This window comes from Pogona vitticeps, chromosome 3, assembly GCF_051106095.1.
Source record: "Pogona vitticeps strain Pit_001003342236 chromosome 3, PviZW2.1, whole genome shotgun sequence".
Classification (NCBI taxonomy): domain Eukaryota; kingdom Metazoa; phylum Chordata; class Lepidosauria; order Squamata; family Agamidae; genus Pogona; species Pogona vitticeps.
This window is the reverse complement of record NC_135785.1, coordinates 118932902-118954591: the sequence shown is the minus strand read 5'-3', so window position 1 is coordinate 118954591 and position 21690 is coordinate 118932902. Positions and strand designations below refer to the sequence as shown.

The window sequence follows — 21690 nt, the reverse complement described above, 5'->3', positions numbered from 1 at the left end:
AAATGTTACACCTCCAGCTGTGTTTGGCAAGGCAAGATGCAGAATGACCAAAAGAGTGTGTCAGAAATGGTAAAACATGGAAGGAGCCAGATTGAAGGGCCCAGGCGCAATGCTCTCTGTTTCTGCACCACAGCTTCCTATGTAGCAGAGTTACTGCAGCATTTAGATAAGAGCATAGAGTTTGTAAATGTTTTCCTATTCTTTCCACTTGACCTCTGGGACTTTTCTAGACTTTGGGAAAAAAATGTTCTAGCACAATTTTTTTAAAAAAAATATTTATAGATTGTATGAGCAGTCAGTAGATAACTGGGCAAAAGTTTTGGCCAATTCATTATGAACATTTTGTTTTGACTTACAGTAATTAAAATGGTGAGGATTTTTGTGGTCATTTAATTGGGGCTGGAAATGTTTGTTATAGAGCAATTTTGTGAGATGAAATGAGATACCTGTGGCACTGGGGGGCAGTGTGTTCTGTATTCTGTTTCTCTTTTGTTTTATTTATCAATTTCCCATCAGTGAAAACTTTTTATGAAGACTGTGTTGTTAATATTCATTATTAAACTCTCATTGATGTATCCCTTTGGAACATACTTGAAATGGATAATTACCTAGCACCTCGTCCACATGCTGCTGCTAAAATTAGGCAGCCTTATTTAAAAAAAAGATGTATTAACTGATAATTGGAGATACATAAACATTTGTGATGGGGCAGAGCAAAGGAAATGGGCTGATTTTAATTTTTTCCCCTCAGCCACATCTTGGAACTTTCTTTTCCCTAACTCTGCAATGTTTAATTACAGGCACAGCTATTGCTGCTGAGTTGTTGGCCTACCCAGGGTCTTTGGAGGGGAGGGGAGGAAGAGCCATCCAAGCAGAGCTGAATCCTCCTTACCAAGTTCTAGACCCCAATCTTGCCTGAAGGATCCCTTCATGCAGTGTGGCGAGCATGCCTGGACAAAGTACCACTGGCTTATATTGCCCAAGCATTGGCTAATCTATTAGATCCTGTCCAATATTATGCAGCTTCAATGCATTAGGCAATTAGCGATCTCCAAAATGTCCTCAACTGCCCTGCTTCGCTTTTATAAATTCAAGCCTGTGGCTTCTTTTAGGGAGTGAGTCCATCTTACATTTGGTCTTCCTCTTTTTCTGCTGCCTTCCACCTTATTCAGCATTCCTGTCTTCTCATGATGGGCTCAAAGTAGGACACCCTCAGTTTCAACATTTTTGCCTTCAGAGATAGTTCAGGCTTGATTTGATCTAGGAGCCACTCGTTCCTCTTTCTGGCAGTCCAGAGTATCTGCAAGTTCTCCTCCAGCACCATGTTTCTTTACGCGTAGTAATCTTTTTCTTTCCTCATATTATCCCTTCAATGATAAAATATGTCAGTTTTTTCATTGTATTTACTTTTGCAATTATTCACATTCCATGGCTTTGTTTTGAAAGATACACGTAGGCTTCAGTCTGGTACCTCAGACATGTGTTTCAAGTTATAGGAAAGAAAATGGGCTAATTTGGGGTAACGCATATTGACTTTGATACCTTCTTTGACCCAGAGAAACTGTGTGGTGGAGAGGAGGAAATACTTCACCCAGTGTAAGCATGAAGACTTGAAGGAGCTCCTAAAGCTATAGAAACATATCCCTAATAAAATAATCACATACCATCAAGTTATTCTGACTTATGGTGACCCTCTTCAGAGTTTTCTAGGTAGAGCGTTCTCAGAAGTGGTTTACCATTCCCTTCTTCTGGGGGCGCCGTGGGGCTATGCAGCTAGCTCAGGGCCACACAAGCTGGCTCGACTCCCAGGAGGCAAAGTTGGGGATTGAACTCCCAACCTCACCTAAGCCACTGAGCTATCCAGACATTACTAATTTTCCCTGATACTACAATCAATTCCATGGCTCTATCCCTTTCCCTAATATTCCAACAGGCCAGGAGACTGGATGGCAACACTGGACTGAACGGCTAAATTCTGGCACACTGCTGTAACCCCTGACTCCTCCCCATTGATATATCAGCAGTGGGTTGAATGTAAACACATTGTTTCACTGTCACCACTTTCTGAGATTTGCCCTCCAGGAAAGACCAGAGCCACTGTAAGACAGTGCCACCAAGTCCCATTCGAGGGAGATAACCCAGGGGGATACTGTGGAAGAAATCTATACGCATATAACTTGAACATTTTCTCTAGAAATTTCTTCCACAACACCGTGGTATTAAAAGCCACTGAGAGTTCCAGTAGAACCAACAAAGGGCACACACCCTTGTCCAGTTCCTGGCACAGGTCATCCACCAAGGTGAACAAAGCAGTTTCTCTGTAATTAAGAGTTGAAAGCTCTTAATGTTGCAGGGAGGTGATTGATGCAATGTTTTACAGATGTCAAAGAAATCCTGCGCTTAAGTCCTGAACACCAGTCACTAAATAAAGCAAACTCATTTACTTAATCCCAGTGTTTTTGCTGTGGCACCAAGTTACTTTTGAAGTTAAGGATTTTCCTCTTTGAGTAATGGGCTGTTTGGCCTGTATGGGATGAAAACTGACCCTATCCCCACAGCTCTCTGCCATCGGTAGTGGCTCTGTTGCCTAAAGGTTAAGGAGAAAAGTTTCGTGATGTGGACAGCTTGAAAAGTGAAGTACTGCAATTTTATAGGAAACCCAGATACTATTGTCTTCCATTCATAAACCTCACTGCATTGCTGTTCTTACTTTCTTGTGTTATTATTAGCCATCAACGTCTGCCCATGTGTGGGGTGATGCCTTACATCTCTTCACATCTTTTCTTTGCAGGTCAAAAGATGAGGACGGGATGATCATATGTTCTGGAGCTTTTTGCATTATGGTAAAACTGCTTTGCAAACTCTACCACAAAGATCATCCAGAAGTAAGTCTTGAATGGATAATCCATTGAGGTTTTTGCAGTTGCTTTTCTGTTTGTCTCCTAGAAAATGTTCTTGGCTTCTGCTTTGTCAGAGACTGTAGGCTGGTGTAGGTGCAAGATGCTTTCACATCCCTAGTGACTGGGTGGTCAAACAGCATGGCCTGGCTTCTGTGGCTGAGGTTTTATAACCATGACCCTTGGCTATGACAAAACATGGAACGAGGAATTCTGTGTTGCCATTTAACATCTCATTTATTTTTAATTCTTAAAATTTAGTTCTGATTTTAAGTACCTTTGTCAAAATGAAGGGCAACCCATGAAACTGACACAGAATGGTGAGGTGTGAAATGGTTGTGTTCAGGGTTCCAGCTGGGCAGGTGTGCTTCTCCACATCCACTTCCACTTTTCTTTCTCAATAACAGTCAGTATGGAAGTGAACAAGAGGACAACGACGATGAGACCAGGTCTAGCAAAGAGGTTCAGGGCACTGTTGCAGTTGGAGCTGAGAGAGGGGAGAAGATGGGGTGGAGAAGAGTGAGTGAAGTGCAATGGAAAGAGGCTTCATCTTTCACTTTCCCATTCCAAATATGCTTTCTATTCCACATATTAGATTTTGCAGGCAATTGTCTAATATTACTATGTTCCTCCCAACATCCTTTAATGCTATTTCATGTTGTAGGTCAGTTTTATCCTGTGCTTTTTGTATTAATTTGTATTCATTTTTATTGTGTGCATTTTAAACCCATTAATACATATTATATTGATGGAAATGTCAGAGATGGAGTATCAAACTATGAAAAAGTAGATTGAACAGTGCACTTTTAAGACCTCTGATTTCTAGAGTCTGGACAAGAAGTCCAGTCAAGAGTAATGTCTTTGAAGCACCTACTCTCCACCCTGACCTTTTCTCTGCTTCACCTCCCCAGATTGGAGGGCCCTTGGTTGTTCCTCTAGGGATACATGGGATCTTATTTCTTCCTGGACATTAAGCATCTTCCACTTCACCTGTCTCTGTTCTCCTTGAGTCTCAGATGGTCATGAGGAGAGGATATAGTGTTCTTCCCTGTTCTCTTTTCCACTATTAAATAAATACTGGCTTGACTCCCAGTCAGCTCCCTCTTGGCCCACAGTGTCACTGCTTTTTTTAAAAAAGCCATACAAACTGTACATATGTCTCACCTGCAGTCCAAGTAGCCCTATTTTACTTGATTATGCATTGATCTTCCTACTTCACTTCAAAGTCTATTAATTGACTTCCAGATGGTCCAGCTAGAGTCTTGTCCTAATACGAGACACTCTTCAGCATTCATTCATTCAGCAAGGTGTATAGTTTTTGTTCCCCACATATTTAGACTAGTCTCTTCTGGTTTAATATTTAGAGCTTCAGATGTGTGCTGAAAACCTTTCCTTAGTTTTAACCATCATTTAGAGAGTTGGTGTCCATGAAATGGATGGGCTTGGTGCTGTATTACCTTATTTTGTTCATTATTTGCTTGCACACCTTGACAAACTTCTAGTGGGGCAATGTCAGCCAAATAATAGATTTTTTGGTTGTTGTGGGTTTTTCAGGCTCTTTGGTTGTGTTCTGAAGGTTGTTCTGCCTAACGTTTTGCCAGTCTCTGTGGCCGGCATCTTCAGAGGACAGCAACCTGTGCTCTGGTGTAGTTGGCTACACCAGAGCACAGGTTGCTGTCCTCTGAAGATGCCGGCGACAGAGACTGGCAAAACGTTAGGAAGAACAACCTTCAGAACACGACCAAAGAGCCCCAAAAAAACCAGAACAACCATTAGATCCCAGCCGTGAAATCCTTCGCGAATATATTTCCTCTTTTTTGTTGAAGTTCTGCTGGTGCTTGTGGATTTCAATTGCTTCCCTGTGCAGTCTGACGTAATGATTCCTGGTGTTGTCCAGTATTTCAGTATTTTGAAATAGAATTTCATGTCCAGCTTTTTTTAGGGCATGTTCAGTTACTGCAGATTTTTCTACATTTTTTTCAATGGGGGTAGATCTCAAGTAGCTAGTAATAATCTTGCATAATTCATTAAGGGCTACATCCACTTGTTTGACATGTGGTGATGTATTCCATATGGCACTAGCATATTCTGCTGTGGAGTAGCACAGGGACAAAACTGTTGTTCTTATTGTTTGTGGGTGTCTGACACAACCAGTTTCCTAAATATGTTATTTGTGGTGGCAACCTTCTGTTCAGAAAATGTTTTCTGTACTCAGGTTTTGCTCCAGAGTGATGCCCAAATATTTTTGTCTAAGCTAAGGCAATGTTCCAAAAACTTGCCTTCTCGGCTAACTTGGACAATATGATCCATCTATATTAATTGAAGCTTTGCCTGCAAAAGATGTGTTCAGGACTGTCCCAGTATCTGTTCATTTGCCTTCCATGCAAAAGTGAAGCAATGACTTTGTAGGATTTCACAAATGAAGATGCTGGAAATAATCTGGCCACCCCATCCCTGGCACACAGCTGGCATGCTTAAATACCAATTCCTCATTGTTGGCATGTCAAGCAAATAAAAATATTTTTCCTACAATATAAATACCACATTCTTAAGAACATTAATTCCTAAATATACTTTCTCTGAAAATATAAATTTTACAAACTTATTCTGATTTTTTTAATCAATTGTCATTGGGATGTGCAGAAGCTATAACACAACAATGCAACCCCATACATACCTGTGCAATAGTATCTCTAGTTGAATTTAATAGTTTATTCTTTGCTAGGTGATTTAAATCTTGGTTCTGATGTGCTTAGTAATCTCTAAGGGGCATAGCACTTTCTAATGCACATTGAAGTTAATAATCAAATTAGTTGGAAACATAATTCCTGAGATGTTTATTAGTGCAATAACAAATTGAAAACTATGGGTATTGAAGTTCGTAACACTGAAAGTGCAAAGGGCCATCAAAATGATGCAGTATTTTTATTTTATTTTTTAAGTGGAGTATTCTATTTTGTTTTAGTCATACCTCATCTGGAATTGTATCCTTGCTGGACAACACAGTTGAAGCTGGAATTATCTAGAGGATGATGCTCAAGATCATAATTGCTCTGGAAATAAAGCCCTATGAAGATTGGTTAAGAGAGCTGGCCTTTTATAAGGCTGATAGGTGATATGATAGGCATCTTTGGTGTTTGAAGGGCTATCAAGGAGAAACTGGCCAGATGGCTTGGTGGTTTAGATATCTGGCTGTGGGACCATAGATTAGAAATTTGATTATCCACTCTGCCTCCTTGACAGAGGTTGGACTAGAGATGTAAAATTTCTGAAAATTTCCATTTCCCCCTAGACCCCCCCCCCCGGGAAAAAATGGAAATTTTTAGAAATTTTACATCTCTAGGTTGAACCTGGTAATCCATAGGGTCCCTTCCGGCTCTGCAGTTCTAAGATTATAATTATAAACTATAGAGAATAGCATCTAAAACAATGGATTCAAATTTCAAGAAAAAGAGGTAGAGACTCCTAACCGAGCTGTTGACAATGGAACAGACTATTTTGAAAACTAGTAGGATCTCCTTCTTTGTAGGTTTTGGATGATTATCTGTGAGGGACACTTGAGTTATGGATTTCTTGCCTCAGCAAAGGATTTGATTTCTTGATTGTTAGGGTTCCTTTCAGTTCTACCATGCTGCAATGCTGTGAAGACCAAACCTCCCCACCCCCACAGGATACATATATCCCACCTCATGACAGGCCATCCATAGTTTTCAAATGTATGAATTTGCTTTTGAACTTAATGAAAACAGATTTTTTTTTTAAAAAAAAAACACCAAGGTATTAATGAGCTCTGTAGCGTGGAGAAACGAAAACATAGTTCCCAAGGTGAAGAAGACATGAAATGCAATGGATTAAAAAAAGACAGGAACTACTTACAAATATCTGGGTGATTGCTGAGGGCAGATGGCTTTTTGCCCTTACACTTCAACCTGAGGCAAAGTTGCAAACTCCTCTGCTGATTTCTAATGCACCACCTATATCCCTGACCAATTGTGGGAGTGATATGTAGGAAAATCAATCCATAACAGCTGAGGAAACATGACTAGTTTCCTGTCACCATTCCTTTTTTCACTAAAACCATTTTTACTGGAATGAGCATCTCTGAAAACAGCACATTTTATCCAAAACAAGGCAGTCTTATTATTGGCAGGGCTGCTGTCATAATGAGTACAATCAATTCCTTGTACTCCATTAAGGCCATATTGAATTTATTTGGGAGGGAAATAATTTACTTAGCCAAGATCTACATAGTTTCTTTTTTTCTCTTTGACCTTGCTTTTTGCTGAAACAAATAATTATTAGGAAATGCAATATTTAAAGGATAAAAGGCATTAAGAGTTACTTTAAAATGTCTGGAGTTTAATGCATTCTCACTTGTTGGAGAAGCAGAGGAGCTGATCCTTTGAAAACATCTGTACAAACAGCATTAAAAGGAGCAAGAGATGTGAAATATTATATTTGTACTTTTAGGCAACTCCAGTACATTAAGCAGGGCAGGTTGAATAATCTAATCACCCATGGAACCAAATACATCTCACCAACTATGTTCACTAATGTTCTAGATGCTACTCTTAGTTCTCCAGTTGCAAAGTAAGAACATTCATAGTCCAGTGATACAGTAATATGCCATTCATTTCTCTGATTGCTGGCACAGGAGGGGACTCTGGTTGACACAGAACTGGGAATGTGGCCCCATGGCTGACTTTGGGACTAGCATTTTCCACAAGATGCCAAGCTTTTATTAGGAACTCTTTTTTTAATTTGGGGGGATGTGCTAGTGCTAAGAATCCTTATAGAAATAAAGATATTCTGGATTGTTTCATCATGCTGAATTGGTACTAATCCGTCCATAACATTCCAAAAAGCAAGTAAATTATTTAAAGATAACAGAGTTATCTGCTCAGGAACAGAGTTTTAGGAGTTAACTATATGCTACTACTGGGAACATAAATTTGCATGATTTTACATATGATGGAATTTCGATAGATACAGCTGGTCTGTCAACAGGCCCCAAATGCCATTCTCTTGACTTCACTCAGATATAGCTTCTCTGTCCCCCCAACCTTTTAACCTTGTGGAAATTAGCGATAGGCATGAGTTCAGTATTTGTGTGACTACAGTAGTCACATTAAGGAGCAGGAGAAAAATGAGGATAAGCGTTCTGTAATGAAAATAGAGGGAATCCAGAATGAAAGCTTCCGGATTTGCTTCCAGATAAGCTGCATCCACCAACATTCCATCTTCTGTGCTGTTACGAGCCTTTTAAGGCCAAAACGTGGTACATTAGGTTTGAAATTTAATCCATGAATGTTATCCTTTAGAAATGTGGGTGCTTAATTTATTGTTGTTATTGTGTGAAACTGAAAGAAAGTGTTTAAATGTTTCAATTGTGGTTAGTTAATTCTTTAACTAAATAATTCCCTTTATCAAATAAACAGCATTCCTTCTAATGGAATTCCTTCAAATGGGCATTCCTTCTAGACGGACTACAAATCCCCAAAACACAGCTTGTTTGAAAATAGGTCAGACTGGGAATGGGAGACTGTCCTAAAGCATGGAATCCCATCAACCTGTTCATTTTGTCACTTTTCCCCACTTCCGTGTGCTCCCACAAACCTTTTACATCAGAATCATTCACTATACAGTGGTGCCTCGCTTGATAAGGATAATTCGTTATGTTCAAATCGCTGTAAGTGAAATCCTCGTCAAGCGAAATTTAAAAAGATCCATTGAAATGCATTGAAAACCGGTTCAATGCGTTCCAATGGGAGAAATACCTGCTTGTTTTGCGAAGATCCTCCATAGGGCAGCCATTTTCCAGTGCCTGTAAAGCGAGGAATCCATCCTAAAGCACAGCAGGGAGCCATTTTGCACAGCGGACAGCTATTGTAGAGCCGCCGATCAGCTGTTTTAAAATTGTTGTCTAGTGAAAAATCGTTTCCCAAGCGATTTTTCCCCATAGGAACATCATTTTACGATCGCAATAGCGATCACAAAAACTTCATCATAAAGCAGTTTCATCGTTTAATGAGGTAATCGTTAAGCGAGGCACCACTGTATATTGTTCATACAGATTTGGAAATAGAGAGTGCATTTAAAATACATAAGGGACATGTTTTTGTTTTGCATAAGTACCAGCTAAAGTATATAACTCTGAACAACCTAAGTCTTCCAGACCATCTGGAGAGTACTCATCCATAAGAGATTGTATGTGATACTCAGCCCAGTTCTTTCCTGCTCTAAGCGTAACCAAGTCTTCCATCAGCCAAATTAACAAAGTGCATATCATCATATTAGCAATATCAGACCTCTGGATTGCAGTGACATGTGACTTAAAACTCCCAGCACAAACAAACATTCATCTGAAAACCCAGCTCTAGTTTTGGAACTCTTCAACAACAAAATTAAAGATAGAATAAGCAACTTCCACAAGGTGATTACTCACGCCAGGAAATCAGCAGCTTTCCCTAACACACACTTGGCTTTTCCTCTATACTATAAATACCAGTCACCTCTAGTTTTAGAAAATGAGAAGAAAATACTGTTCTGGGACAAACAAGTTATCATTGTCAAACAATTGATTTTAAACTTAACTGTTAGAGCAGTATGGGAATGGAACCAATTACTCCAGAAGGTGGTGAGCACTCCAGCAATGGAGACATTCAAGAGAAAATTGGACAGACATCTGTGAGATCTGTTTTGATCTGGATTCCTCTCTTGAGCAGTGGGGTTGGACTTGATGGCCGTATACCCCCTTCCAAATCAATTATTCTATGATTCTAATAAGCCGAATATTACACTTTTGGGTAAACAGCAAAATAAAACATAACTTTAAAAGTTGGATTTGCATTAACAAGCAACCATAAAAGTACAGAAAGTAGCAAAATTGCAAAGTATCAAACATTAAGGTAAGATACTAAAAGAACATGAAAGCAAGATCACATACTCCTCTCCGTAGTGATTTCAATAACTGGAATCATTCCAATATGTTTGGTTACCAATTTAGAATAATTGCGAACAACTGCTAATTTGCTTCCTGAAACTCAAGAAGCAGTGATTTTGTGAACATGTCATCTCACTCACATTTTTAAAGGATTTGAGTCCTAATTTATAGGCATTACCGTTTGGTCCCTATCTACGAGCAGTATTGAGCAACAAGAAGTGCCATGTAACAACAACAAAAACAACAACAATAATAATCTGAACTCAAAGCCATATAGAGAAAAATGAAACTGAAACTTACTAGCCAATGTTGTAAGAAGAAAAAGGAAGAAGAAAGAAAAGAGGGGGAAAAATTCAAAACACAACGTGTGACATTTCAGAGATTCCCAGCACCACCACCATTTCTGCTCTGTGCATGTCATATCCATGTACCGATTGTCCTATGAGCAGCTACTTGAACCCATCACATTTGTTCTTTCTGTCCTCTCCTATTGTTACCCCCCTTTTAGTTATCATGGGAAATCCAATATGCTGTGGCCGACCATATTCAGTCTTTGATGAAGTCAGAGAAGAGTCGCCAAGTTGCGTGTGGAGCCGGTTTGCTGGACGCCATTATTACTTCCTGCCTAGAAGTGCTGCACAACGCCAGCAATCCCCTGCACCTGCCCGTTATCAGGCTCTTTGAGAAGCTTGCATCCCAGTCCATTGAGCCTGATGTCCTAAGGTTGTGTGTGTGTGAGTGTGTGTGTGTGTGTGTGTGTGTGTGTGTGTGTGTGTGTGTGTGTGTGTGTGTGTGTGTGTGTGTGTGGTGTGCCTATGTATGTGTTTCAGGGAGCAGGACTCCTCTCCCTTCCTATGTAAGATGCTCAGGAGAGACCGGGTGCTTCTGACGTGGTAGGTGCCTCTTTTTTTATGTTGGGAGGAGGACCTGTTGGGTGTGAAGTAATTATAGAGATAGCTCTTCCATCCTTGTGTAAGGAGAGGTTGGGGCCTAAAGCAATGGTGAACTGAAGGAGGGGCTAATATTTGGGAGACTCCCAATTTAAAGAAATGGTTGGGTACATAGAGGCCCAAGGCATTTCTACATTTTGTCCTACAACCTCTTCCAGCTAACTCACCACTCTAAATTCTTTCCTTTTCTCAAGGCTATTTCTTTGACTTCTGTTCAATCCCAAATCATCTTTCAAGGATCTTTAACCTATAGGTACCTCATAGTAACAGGCAGACATTTTGCAGATGAGATATACTTCTGATAGGGTGTGAAGGATGTCCCTCTTCTCTTACTTTAACAGTCCTTGGAACTGTTGGATAACTCAGTGGTTTAGGTATCTGATTATGTTGATGACAAACTGTGTCTGAGGAAATGGATTTACACTGAAATAAAATTGCTGCAGTCTTTTGGGTTTTTCCTTTCCTTTCCTTTCAAATCTTGCAGGAAACCTGGTAGGATTTCCCAGAAATGTTGTGATCATTTCTTCTATAAGAAATGTGAAGCTGCGTGGAATTATTGTAATTCCTACACAGAATGGTATATTTTCTGCATAGGATTCACCTGGAGGAGGTAGAAGAAGCTCCAGGCTGTGCAGGATTGCTCCAAATTCTGCACAGCATGGCATTTACCTGGGCAGGATTTACATGGATATGGCGCATAAAACACCAAACTTCACATGATTGTTACAATTCCTCTATAGAATCACGTCTTTCCTACTCTATAATCTTCTGAAAGAACATTAGAAGGCAGAATCTGGCAGTTTCATGCAGAGAGCAGTAGGTGAAAAATGAAAAATAAAATAAAGTGGCAGTGGAGAGAGGTGACCAGCCTCTCCTTCTCATGTGGAGCTGATGCAGTGGGAGATTCAGTGTGGAGTCCCTATATGGCAAGACTCAAAACACTGCTGGGAACAAGGTATTTTGCATGTAGCAGTTTTCTCTCTAGCAATGTGTCCTCTTGGTGCCCTTGACGTTTGCACAATAACTCCTATGGCCCGCCCTCATCTTCATGAACAGTCTTTCCTGATCCAATACCTTCCAGATATATTGGACTACAACTCCCAACAACTTCCAACCAGGGTCCTCTATGGGTAGACTGTCTCAATCAAAGGTTCCTGTTCCTTTTTCGTGGTTGTATGATTTAAATCTCCTTCTCATTGTCTTTTTAAGGAAATTTCTTTGCTTCGGAATTATGTCACCACCTCTAGCATCTGGGTTCGGAATGAGCCAATCCACAGCATTTGTGAACTGCAGAAACAGTTTGTGTCAAGCAGCTTCAAGTAAAGGTGAGTGCCGAAGATCCTTTGAAGTTGTCTTCTAACTGACATTTCCTGATGCGTACCTATTGTTTCACTGCAGTCATGTCCTATCTGTGGGCAATGGCAACATCTCATTAGAATAATTGCCCTGAAGAAATGGCATGCAAAATGTTTATATTCCCTTCATAGCTTTTATGTAGGAAATAAAAAGTAGAGATTCAATTACATCCAAGAATAGTTTGGCGGACGACCCAGCCCTAGGAAATCTCATTTTGCTTCTGGCTCAGCACTTGCATTTTGAGTACACTCGTTTACATCTTTCATTTATTTTGTGCTTCGGTTTGTTGATATGCAGAGCAACAGTTCATTTCTGCAAAAACGCATGTAGTTTTTGAAAGCAGGCTGATGATGCGCTCACCTGCATACTCACAGCTTGTTCAAATAAGATCATTTACTTGCTTATGTACTTGCAGATATATGTTCTTATTTATTGTGTCAAGGTATCTGTGTGATGAGTGTGATACTCCTGGCAGGATCTAATCCCCTGTTACAGGCAACATCTTGAAAGAATTAGTAGCTCTTAATGACTTTTCCTGGAGCAAAATATGTACATATTCAGGATTATCTTGGCTGTTGATACAGATGACAGATCAGTCAATGGCTGCTAGCCACAGTTAAGTATAACTTATTATGTTTGAAGAAGACTGTCTCTGTCAGTTGCTGGAATCGGACAAAGTGTAGGGGAGGACTATTACCTTCATCCTCAATTTGAAAAAAAAATGTTACAATAAAAACTTAAATCTATAACATTCTAATTAGAGAACAAAATGTACAGCTAGAACAGAAATGATATTCCATGGCAGTCAGGTTCATTACAAGCCACCTGAACAAGAAGGTAATGGCATAAAAATGTTATTAGCTCAGTTCATTTTATATAATTACTTTGAATTAATTTTCATCATTCCGTTGGTCTGTGAGAGTGGAATATGGATGAAGTGATACTGAATATTGAATATTGTCTTGATTATAATGTTCAGTAGAAAGGTGCCAAATTTTAAAACTCTAAAAACAGATACTTTAAAAGTTTTAAAAATAGAAAAAACAGAGGAAATGTCATTTTCATGTATATCTCTAAATTGGGTAGTACTTTTTCCCCATAAAAACTGTTTACCAGATTACCTCCTCTCAGAAAGGAATTGACAAATCATCTCCTTCCTTCCATAAGGCTGTGATAGCCAATTCAGTGGCAAAACAGGAGATGCTAAAAGATTTTAATGCAAAATATTGGAGTAATATAAAAAATAATCTATACTAGGACAAATAGGTGGTTTCTGATCAGTTAATTGTTCCATCACTTCAAACACCCTCATTCAGAATTTAAAAATCCATGGACAACTCCACCATATTTGTTAAGTGCCAATTCCATTGTACCCCCTTCATTTTCAACTCAGCCTCTTGCTACAATTTAATTTAACAGTGTTATAATGCAATCTGTAAAGTATTTTAAGGTTATGTTATCTAATTTTGGATGAAAGAGATGCCATTGGCATCAAAGGGCATAATTATATGGTCTTAAATCATAAACCAATGAATCAAAGACTCATTTGATGAAGAATAGCCCAGGTGCTCTTCCAGAAAACATACATATCCCACAGAGGCTCTATAGAACCTGCTCAGTAAAATCTTACAAAGTGTAGAAGGCAGACATTGTTGATTTTCCCATTCCAACATACATAAATGTTTGGTTGAGTTTAGAGTTCTGCAAGTGTGATCTGTAACAGCAGCAGTTGAAATAAAATGTTGACTTTGTAAAAGTTGGAAGCAAAAGAGTTGTAAAGGCAATAGTTCTGGATATTTTTTTTGCTGTCATGCTGAAGCGCGCCTTTGGACTTTGGACTAACTATCAGCCTGAAGAAAACACAAGTCATGGGCCAGGGCATGGCCTCACCTCCCTCTATTACCATCTCCATGCAAGAATTGGAGGTTGTCCATGAATTTGTGTACCTTGGCTCAACGATCTCTGACACGCTCTCCCTAGATGTCGAGCTGGATAAACGCATTGGCAAAGCAGCTACCATGTTCTCAAGACTCACAAAGAGAGTATGGCTCAATAAGAAGCTGATGGCATACACCAAGATCCAGGTCTGTAGAGCCTGTGTCCTGAGCACACTCCTGTACTGCAGTGAGTCCTGGACCCTTTGTGCATGGCAGGAGAGGAAGCTGAACACCTCCCATATGCGTTGCCTCCTATGCATTTTTGGTATCAGCTGGCAGGACAAAGTTCCAAACAGAGTAGTCCTAGAACGACCTGGAATTTTTAGCATGTGTACATTACTGAAACAGCGATGTCTACGTTGGCTTGCGCATGTTGTAAGAACGGCTGATGGTCTGATTCCAAAAGATCTCCTGTATGGAGAATTAGTGCAGGGAAGCTGCCCCAGAGGGAGACCACAGCTGCGATACAAGGATATCTGCAAGTGAGATCTGAAGGCCTTGGAAATGGATCTCAACAGATGGGAAACCCTGACATCTGAGTGTTCAGCCTGGAGGCAGGCGATGCATCATGGCCTCTCCCAATTTGAAGAGACCCTTGTCCAGCAGGCCGAGGCAAAGAGGCAGTCATAAAAAGAGCAAAATCAGGGAGCTCGACGGGGTAAAGATTGTATTTATCCTCAGTGTGGAAGGGATTGTCACTCTCGAATTGGCCTTCTCAGCCACAGTAGATGCTGTTCCAAGACCTCCAATGCAGAGCACGTTACCATAGTCTCTCAAGACTGAAGGATAGCTATTCCAGTTCTGGTTGTAGCTATGCATTTGGGGGCTGTTACCAATATAAAGACCTTTAAGATGAACAACATCTGGTTTTTCCATCCCCTGGATAGAAGCTGTTTTTTTTTGGGGGGGGGATTGTATTGTCATCCAGAAGATGACACAGAAAGGGGGATGGATCTGGTAACTTCTCTTTCTTTGGCCTTCACATTAAAAAAACACTTTAGAATGGGTTGTGAATGTTTTTTAAATTACATAATAAGAATTGAAGGCCCTGTGAAGTTTCCTAATTATTCCTTTCCACTTCAAAAAAAGCCATATGCAACTCTCTCCCTGTGCCATGATTCTAATTAAGTGACCTAGCTGAAAGGCTGAATAATAATAAAATTAGAATCGTGAGCCCTCCATTCTCATAGTTCTGATAGATAACAAATTCTGATACCTTTTCTCATTTCTCATAAAGAGCCAGTCAAGAAACTGCTTGGAGCCAAATCCATCAATGTGGAGCCCTTTAAGACAATGCAAAAAAATTATTTTTTTAAATAACTGAAGTAGCGCTTCAGTGATAGTCTGTATGCAGTAAAAAAATTCACTTCCCCTGCTTCAAAAGAAGTGCTTAATTTGCCAATATCTTGATTTATAAGCTGTGTCACAGTATTAGGAAATTCAAATGGGAAGACTTGCTTTGGATTGGTGTCAGAGACCACATGTGCTGGAAGTGATCCAAACCAGAGCGATCCTACCTGCACCAAAAATGTTGTAGCCCTTTAACAGGGGCCAGAAAAGTGTGGGTAAGAATGCTCTGGGGGCAGGCTTGTGTACGCCAGTAAATATGTCATCGGATTGCTGTCTTTAAGAGAGCACCAGCTCATCCCTGCAGTGCTCCAAACAGTGGGCCAAATGCCTATGTTGTCAACCTCAGTCTGTTTAACCTGACCAATATAAAAATACCTAAATATTTAATTTCTTTAAATGTGACTGAATTTGGGTTTGAATTTGAATAATTAGCTTCAATAATATCTATATTAAATCCCAATACAGTGGTGCCTCGTATAACGAGTCCCGTTTAACGACGAATCCGCATAGCGATGCAGATTTTGCGATTGCAAAAGCGATCACATTGTGAAGTTTCCTATAGGCCCCATAGGCCCCATTTCCCCCCAACTGACCGGCGGGCGCTTCCGAGTGACCGCGGTGGAGGCTTCCCCGGTGGTCACTCCGAAGCCTGCGCCGCCCAGCTGGGGGGAGGTTTGGAGCGCCCGTGGTGGACGCTTCCCCGTGGTGGCCTGCTTCAGAGCAACCTCTGCGGAAGCGTCCACCGTAGGCGCTCGGAAGCCAGCACCGTCCAGCTGGGGGGAGAAGGTTAGAGCGCCTGCGGTGGACGCTTCCCCAGAGGTTGCTCTGAAGCCTGCTTCAAAGCAACCTCTGGGGAACGTCCACCACAGGAAGCCAGCACTGCTCAGCTGGGGGAAAATGGCTGCCCGCAGCGGCAAAAATGGCGGCCGGATGGGGGATTCTTCGCTTACCGGTGAGTTTTTCCCCAATAGGAACACATTAAATGGAGTTTAATGCGTTCCTATGGGTTCCCCCCCCGCATAGTGAAGAATCCAGATAGCGATGTTAATCCTGGAATGGATTAACGTCGCTATGCGGGGCATCACTCTATAGTAGATTTATTAAATGTTACTAGTTAGTCCTATATGCTGAAATAATGCCCAGTAACTTTCTAAGCTCCTTATATGAATTAGATACACTTGTTGTTGTTGTTGTTGTTTAGTTGTTAAATCGTGTCCGACTTCATGACCACATGAACCAGAGCACACCAGGCCCTCCTGTCTTCCACTGCCTCCTGGAGTTGGGTCTAATTCATATTGGTAGCTTTGATGACACTGTATATCCATCTCATCCTCTGTCATCCCCTTCTCCTCTTGCCCTCACACTTTCCTAACATCAGGGTCTTTTCCAGGGAGTCTTCTCTTCTCATGAGATGGCCAAAGTACTGGAGCCTCAGCTTCAGGATCTGTCCTTCCAGTGAGCACTCAGGGTTGGTTTCCTTCAGAATTGATAGGTTTGTTCTCCTTGCAGTCCAGGGGACTCTCAAGAGCCTCCTCCGGCACCACAATTCAAAGGCATCAATTATTCAGTGGTCAGCTTTCTTTATGGTCCAGCTCTCACTTCCATACAACACTACAGGAAAAACCATAGCTTTGACTATTCGGACTTTTGTTGGCAAGGTGATCTCTCTGCTTTTTAAGATTATGTCGAGGTTTGTCATCGCTTTCCTCCCAATAAGCAGGTGTCTTTTAATTTCGTGGCTGCTGCCACCATCTGCAATGATCATGGAGCTCAAGAGCATACAATCTGCAATCTTAACTCTAGTTTGGGATTCCTCCAGTCCAGCCTTTTGCATGATGTATTCTGCATATAAGTTAAATAAGCACGGAGACAATATACAGCCTTGTTGTACTCCTTTCCCAATTTTGAACCAATCAGTTGTTCCATATCCAGTTCTAACTGTTGCTTTGTGTCCCACATATAGATTTCTCAGGAGATAGATAAGGTGGTCAAGGCACTCCCATTTATTTAAGAACTTGCCATAGTTTGCTGTGGTCGACACAGTCAAAGGCTTTTGTGTAGTTAATGAAGCAGACGTATATGTTTTTCTGGAACTCTCTGGCTTTCTCCATAATTCAGCACATGTTAGCAATTTGGTCTCTAATTCCCCTACCCTGACAAGTCCAGTGGTTTTTCCTACTTTCTTCAGTTTAAGCTTGAATTTTGCTATAAGAAGCTGATGATCAGAGCCACAATCAGCTCCAGGTCTTGTTTTTGCTGCCTGTATAGAACTTCTCTATCTTTGGCTGCAGAGAACATAATCAATCTGATTTTGGTATTGCCCATCTGGTGATGTCCATGTGTAGAGTCGCCTCTTGTGTTGTTGGAAAAAGAGTGTTTGTGATGACCAGCTTGTTCTCTTGACAAAACTCTATTAGCCTTTGCCCTGCTTCATTTTGAACTCCAAGGCCAAACTTTCCTGTTGTTCCTTTTATCTCTTGACTCCCTACTTTAGCATTCCATTCCCCTATAATGAGAAGAACATCTTTCTTTGGTGTCAGTTCTAGAAGGTGTTGTAAGTCTTCATAGAATTGGTCGGTTTCAGCCTCTTCAGCATCAGTGGTTGGTGCATAAACTTGGATTACTGTGATGTTGAAAGGTCTGCCTTGGATTCCTATTGAAATCATTCTATCAATTTTGAGATTGTATCCCAGTACAGCTTTTCCCACTCTTTTGTTGACTATGAGGGGGCTACTCCGTTTCTTCTACGGGATTCTTGCCCACAATAGTAGATAGGATAATCGTCTGAATTGAATTCTCCCATTCCTGTCCATTTTAGTTCACCTATAGCCATCAATAGCCAGACTGGGGAACAAGAACTAGTATAGAAAAGAAGGAGTGGTAGAAGATGTTCTGTTTTGTTGCCTGCCAAATTGGTATAGGTGGTGAGTTGAAAACATTCTTACCAGACTACGTAATATAATTTATGTGTAACAGACTCATATCATTAAGAAAATGAGGTCCTAAATAATGTTTTTCACATACCTCTTAGACTCTCCATTTTAATTTATTGTTGAATGCTTTAGATGCATCAAGTGATACTATAGCAAATGAGTTTATTTTAAATTTAGTGCTATAGTAAATTACATTGAATAAATTATTTACTGCATCAGTTATATGTCAGCTAATTATTCCATGTTGATCTTTATCCATATAATTACCTGTAGCTTCCTTCAACTTGAGAAAAGTTTTTGAGGCTTGATTAATTAAATTAATAGGGCAATATGTATATATTTCTTCTGCAACTTTTTCTGGTTTCAGGGTCAGCAGAATTCTGGCTAATTGGCAAGGAGAGAGACAATTAGCCCCTTCTAAAACTGAGTTAAATTGGTTTAAGAAGATCAGTGAAAGTCTTATAAAATCTACCATGAAACCCATCAAGGCCGGTTGATTTATTGAATTGCATTCTCTTTATCACTGACCTGGATTCCTGTTTTGATATCTGTTGATTCAAAACAATTTGGTGCTCATTCGTTATTGTCTTGAAATCAACTTTATTTAATAACCAAACAACCTGTAGTTTGTTTAAGAGATTTAAAGAAGCTTCAAATAACTAATTGGCCGATGTCCCTTTTGCACAGCTATACTACATAACGCAATGATGATAAAAAAATTCCTATTCCCCCTGCCAAAATTCCTGAGGATCCCATAGAATACAATTTATCATGGAGAAGCCTCTCGGGACAATGGGATTGGGAGAGTCTTTAATCACCTGTCCCGTGGCCCTCAGTGGTTTCCCCACAATGAAAAGGATTCCATGACAGTTTCAGGATCTTCAGGGGAATAGGACTTTTTTATTTCTGAAAAATTGCTACATCTGATTACATCACCAGCCTTACCTGGCATACTTTACAGAATAATATTTCAGCCATTAATTTAGAATATTTCATAAACTATCTCTCCACATTTCTTTTTAATAATTTGGCTTTTAAAAAAATTCCTAATGTAATTCGGTGAACATTTTAGGTTTTTATTATTACATCTGTAAAGTCTTTGGTTTACAAAATGTAATTTGTGAGAACTATAATTTGGTCTTCTTCTTAGAACTCTTAATACCTTAGTATTCCCCTCCTTATAGGCCATCTTGACTCCCTTGATTAGGAAGAAAGCAGACAGGGGAGGGGAACAGAAAAATTAATTTCTCAAAAACTACCGTGGTAGATGACACTACACTGCTGGATTTCAGCCAATGTTTCTCATCAGCTGTTAATACCAAAACTTGATGAAGTCTTTTCCATTAGAGCATGTATATGGAAAGTGATTATTCTTAGTATCATCATTGGATCAGTGTGAGCGTCGTTTTTGCCAGGACCTTACCATCTTCATACCTCACTGAACTGACTTTGTCAGTTCCAGCTTACATGTCTGAGATGTTCCATATATTTGTGGATGGTTGATTTATTTCGTAACTTAATGGAATATCTGGATTAACAAGGAACCTAGAACTTTAACAAAACCACGTAGCCTCAACAAAACCCATGTGGTCACACCCAATAAGGGTGGAGAAATGCAATCATGCATGCTTCTCCTTTAACACTGAGCAAACAGTGGGGAGGGAATGCTTTGAATCTGCCACTGTCTCCCCACACACATGCACCATGCCTTGGAGTTTTTGAGTCTGTTTCTTCCCTCCTGTTCCTCCTTTGTTAGCCCCCTTTCCTCTCTCTTCCCCTTTTTCTTCTCTGAAGGTAGAAGTGTGGGGATGTAGCTCCATAACACATATTTAAAAGAACACAGATATAAACTGTAAGAAAGGGTGTTTTCAAATCCTTTACCCAAGAACCAGCCAGATTGATGACTTTTTTTTCCTAAGGGAAGGAATGAGACAGGGCACATCTCTCTCCCCCCCCCTTTTCTCTGGGCTAAAAGAAAAATAACCAAAATCCAGATTTCTCCAAAAAATAGAAAATGGCCAGCCAGTTCCAAAATACTATGCACAGGGAGTTACAAATAAGGGACTGGTGCACGGTGTTGTACTATGATAGAATATATGGAGCTGAACTAGCCAGACTACTGCAAAAAGATCAGAGGCAAGAGAGATGCTTGTGAGCAAATTACCTTCATAATAATGAAAGACAAATCAAATCTTCATTGTCACCTTGATAGGAAGAGTAATTATGAGTAAGTGAAACAGAGAAAGTGAATAGATTCATTTCATCTGTTTTCATTTATATTGTGACCAATCACCCAAACTGAGAGTGAGTGAGATGGGCCATATACACAATGTATGCTGATTTTGTCCTTGTAGATACGGCAAATAATTACTTGGTATTAGAAGGCGTTTATCTTCTGTTGATGAATTCAGAGCTAGAGTCTTCTCTTGGTATAAGATGATGCAATTGGCAGGATGCCCCCAAGTGATGTGACATCCTTTGGTTCCCCAAGAAGCATAGTGTGTTATTTAACTAATTTTCTACTTAGCAATATTCCCTGTCATAAATTCTGAAAAAGGTGTATTGTTGAATTAGGGAACACTATAGGTCATTCATTCCTTGCTGCTGACTATATGGGGCTTTTCTGATCGTACCTTGTAAGCCATCTTACCATGATGGCTCCCAACTCATCTCCCTGTTTTGATATTTGGCACATACTCTGTAAGTGGTCTTTTGTGGAAGGGAGGGTGGGCTCGTTTTCAAGAATGAGAAAATGTCCAAGGCAACTAACTTCAGATAGATGAGAGTTGTTTTTTTTCATATCTTGGATGTCTCTAATGTTTAGTTGCCTTTTTTGTTTTTTTTTTCTCCAGCTCTTGTACCCAAACTCTGTATGTTGCTAGAGTTTTGATGTTATTGAGACCTAGTTCTAGTGACCGATTCACTGATTTAGCACTTTAGCTAACAATGAGTAGATGGAACTTGATGGAATTTGATCCCTTCTGTAATTCCCTCTGCTGTTTCTGCCATGTGATCAGAGGGACAGAAGTAAATTTCAGTTCCTCCCCATTTCTGGGCCTTCAGAGCTGCTTGTGGGGCCTCTCTTCAATGCTGGGGATTTCATTCAAAGTGTCTAGTTGAGAATCATCAATTGACTCATATTGCCTTCTCAAGAATTATTTTGAGTGTGAAAAACACTGGTATTTATTGCTCAGGATGATTTCTTTTTGATGGTTTCAGCTCAGAGTAAAATATTAAGACACCATTTTGTTCAACATCGCACCCTGAATAGGTACATTCATGACATGCCTGTGGGCTTCTTGCAAGCATTTTGTTGGCCCTTGC

General features: G+C 40.2%; 1 protein-coding gene across 6 annotated transcripts in view; it reads left to right on the top strand.

Annotated features, from left to right (window-relative positions):
- Positions 1 to 21690, top strand: part of WDFY4 (WDFY family member 4) — a 229534-nt gene that overhangs the window by 43620 nt on the left and 164224 nt on the right. For all 6 annotated transcript variants that reach the window (XR_013543668.1, XM_072994857.2, XM_078390636.1 and 3 more), the window contains exons 13-15: positions 2792 to 2885; positions 10349 to 10563; positions 12000 to 12115. Coding sequence is in view for 5 of the 6 variants with exons in the window: in XM_072994857.2 (XP_072850958.2) it covers positions 2792 to 2885; positions 10349 to 10563; positions 12000 to 12115 (425 nt within the window). In the remaining variant the exon portion in view is untranslated. The remainder of the gene's footprint in view (positions 1 to 2791; positions 2886 to 10348; positions 10564 to 11999; positions 12116 to 21690) is intronic.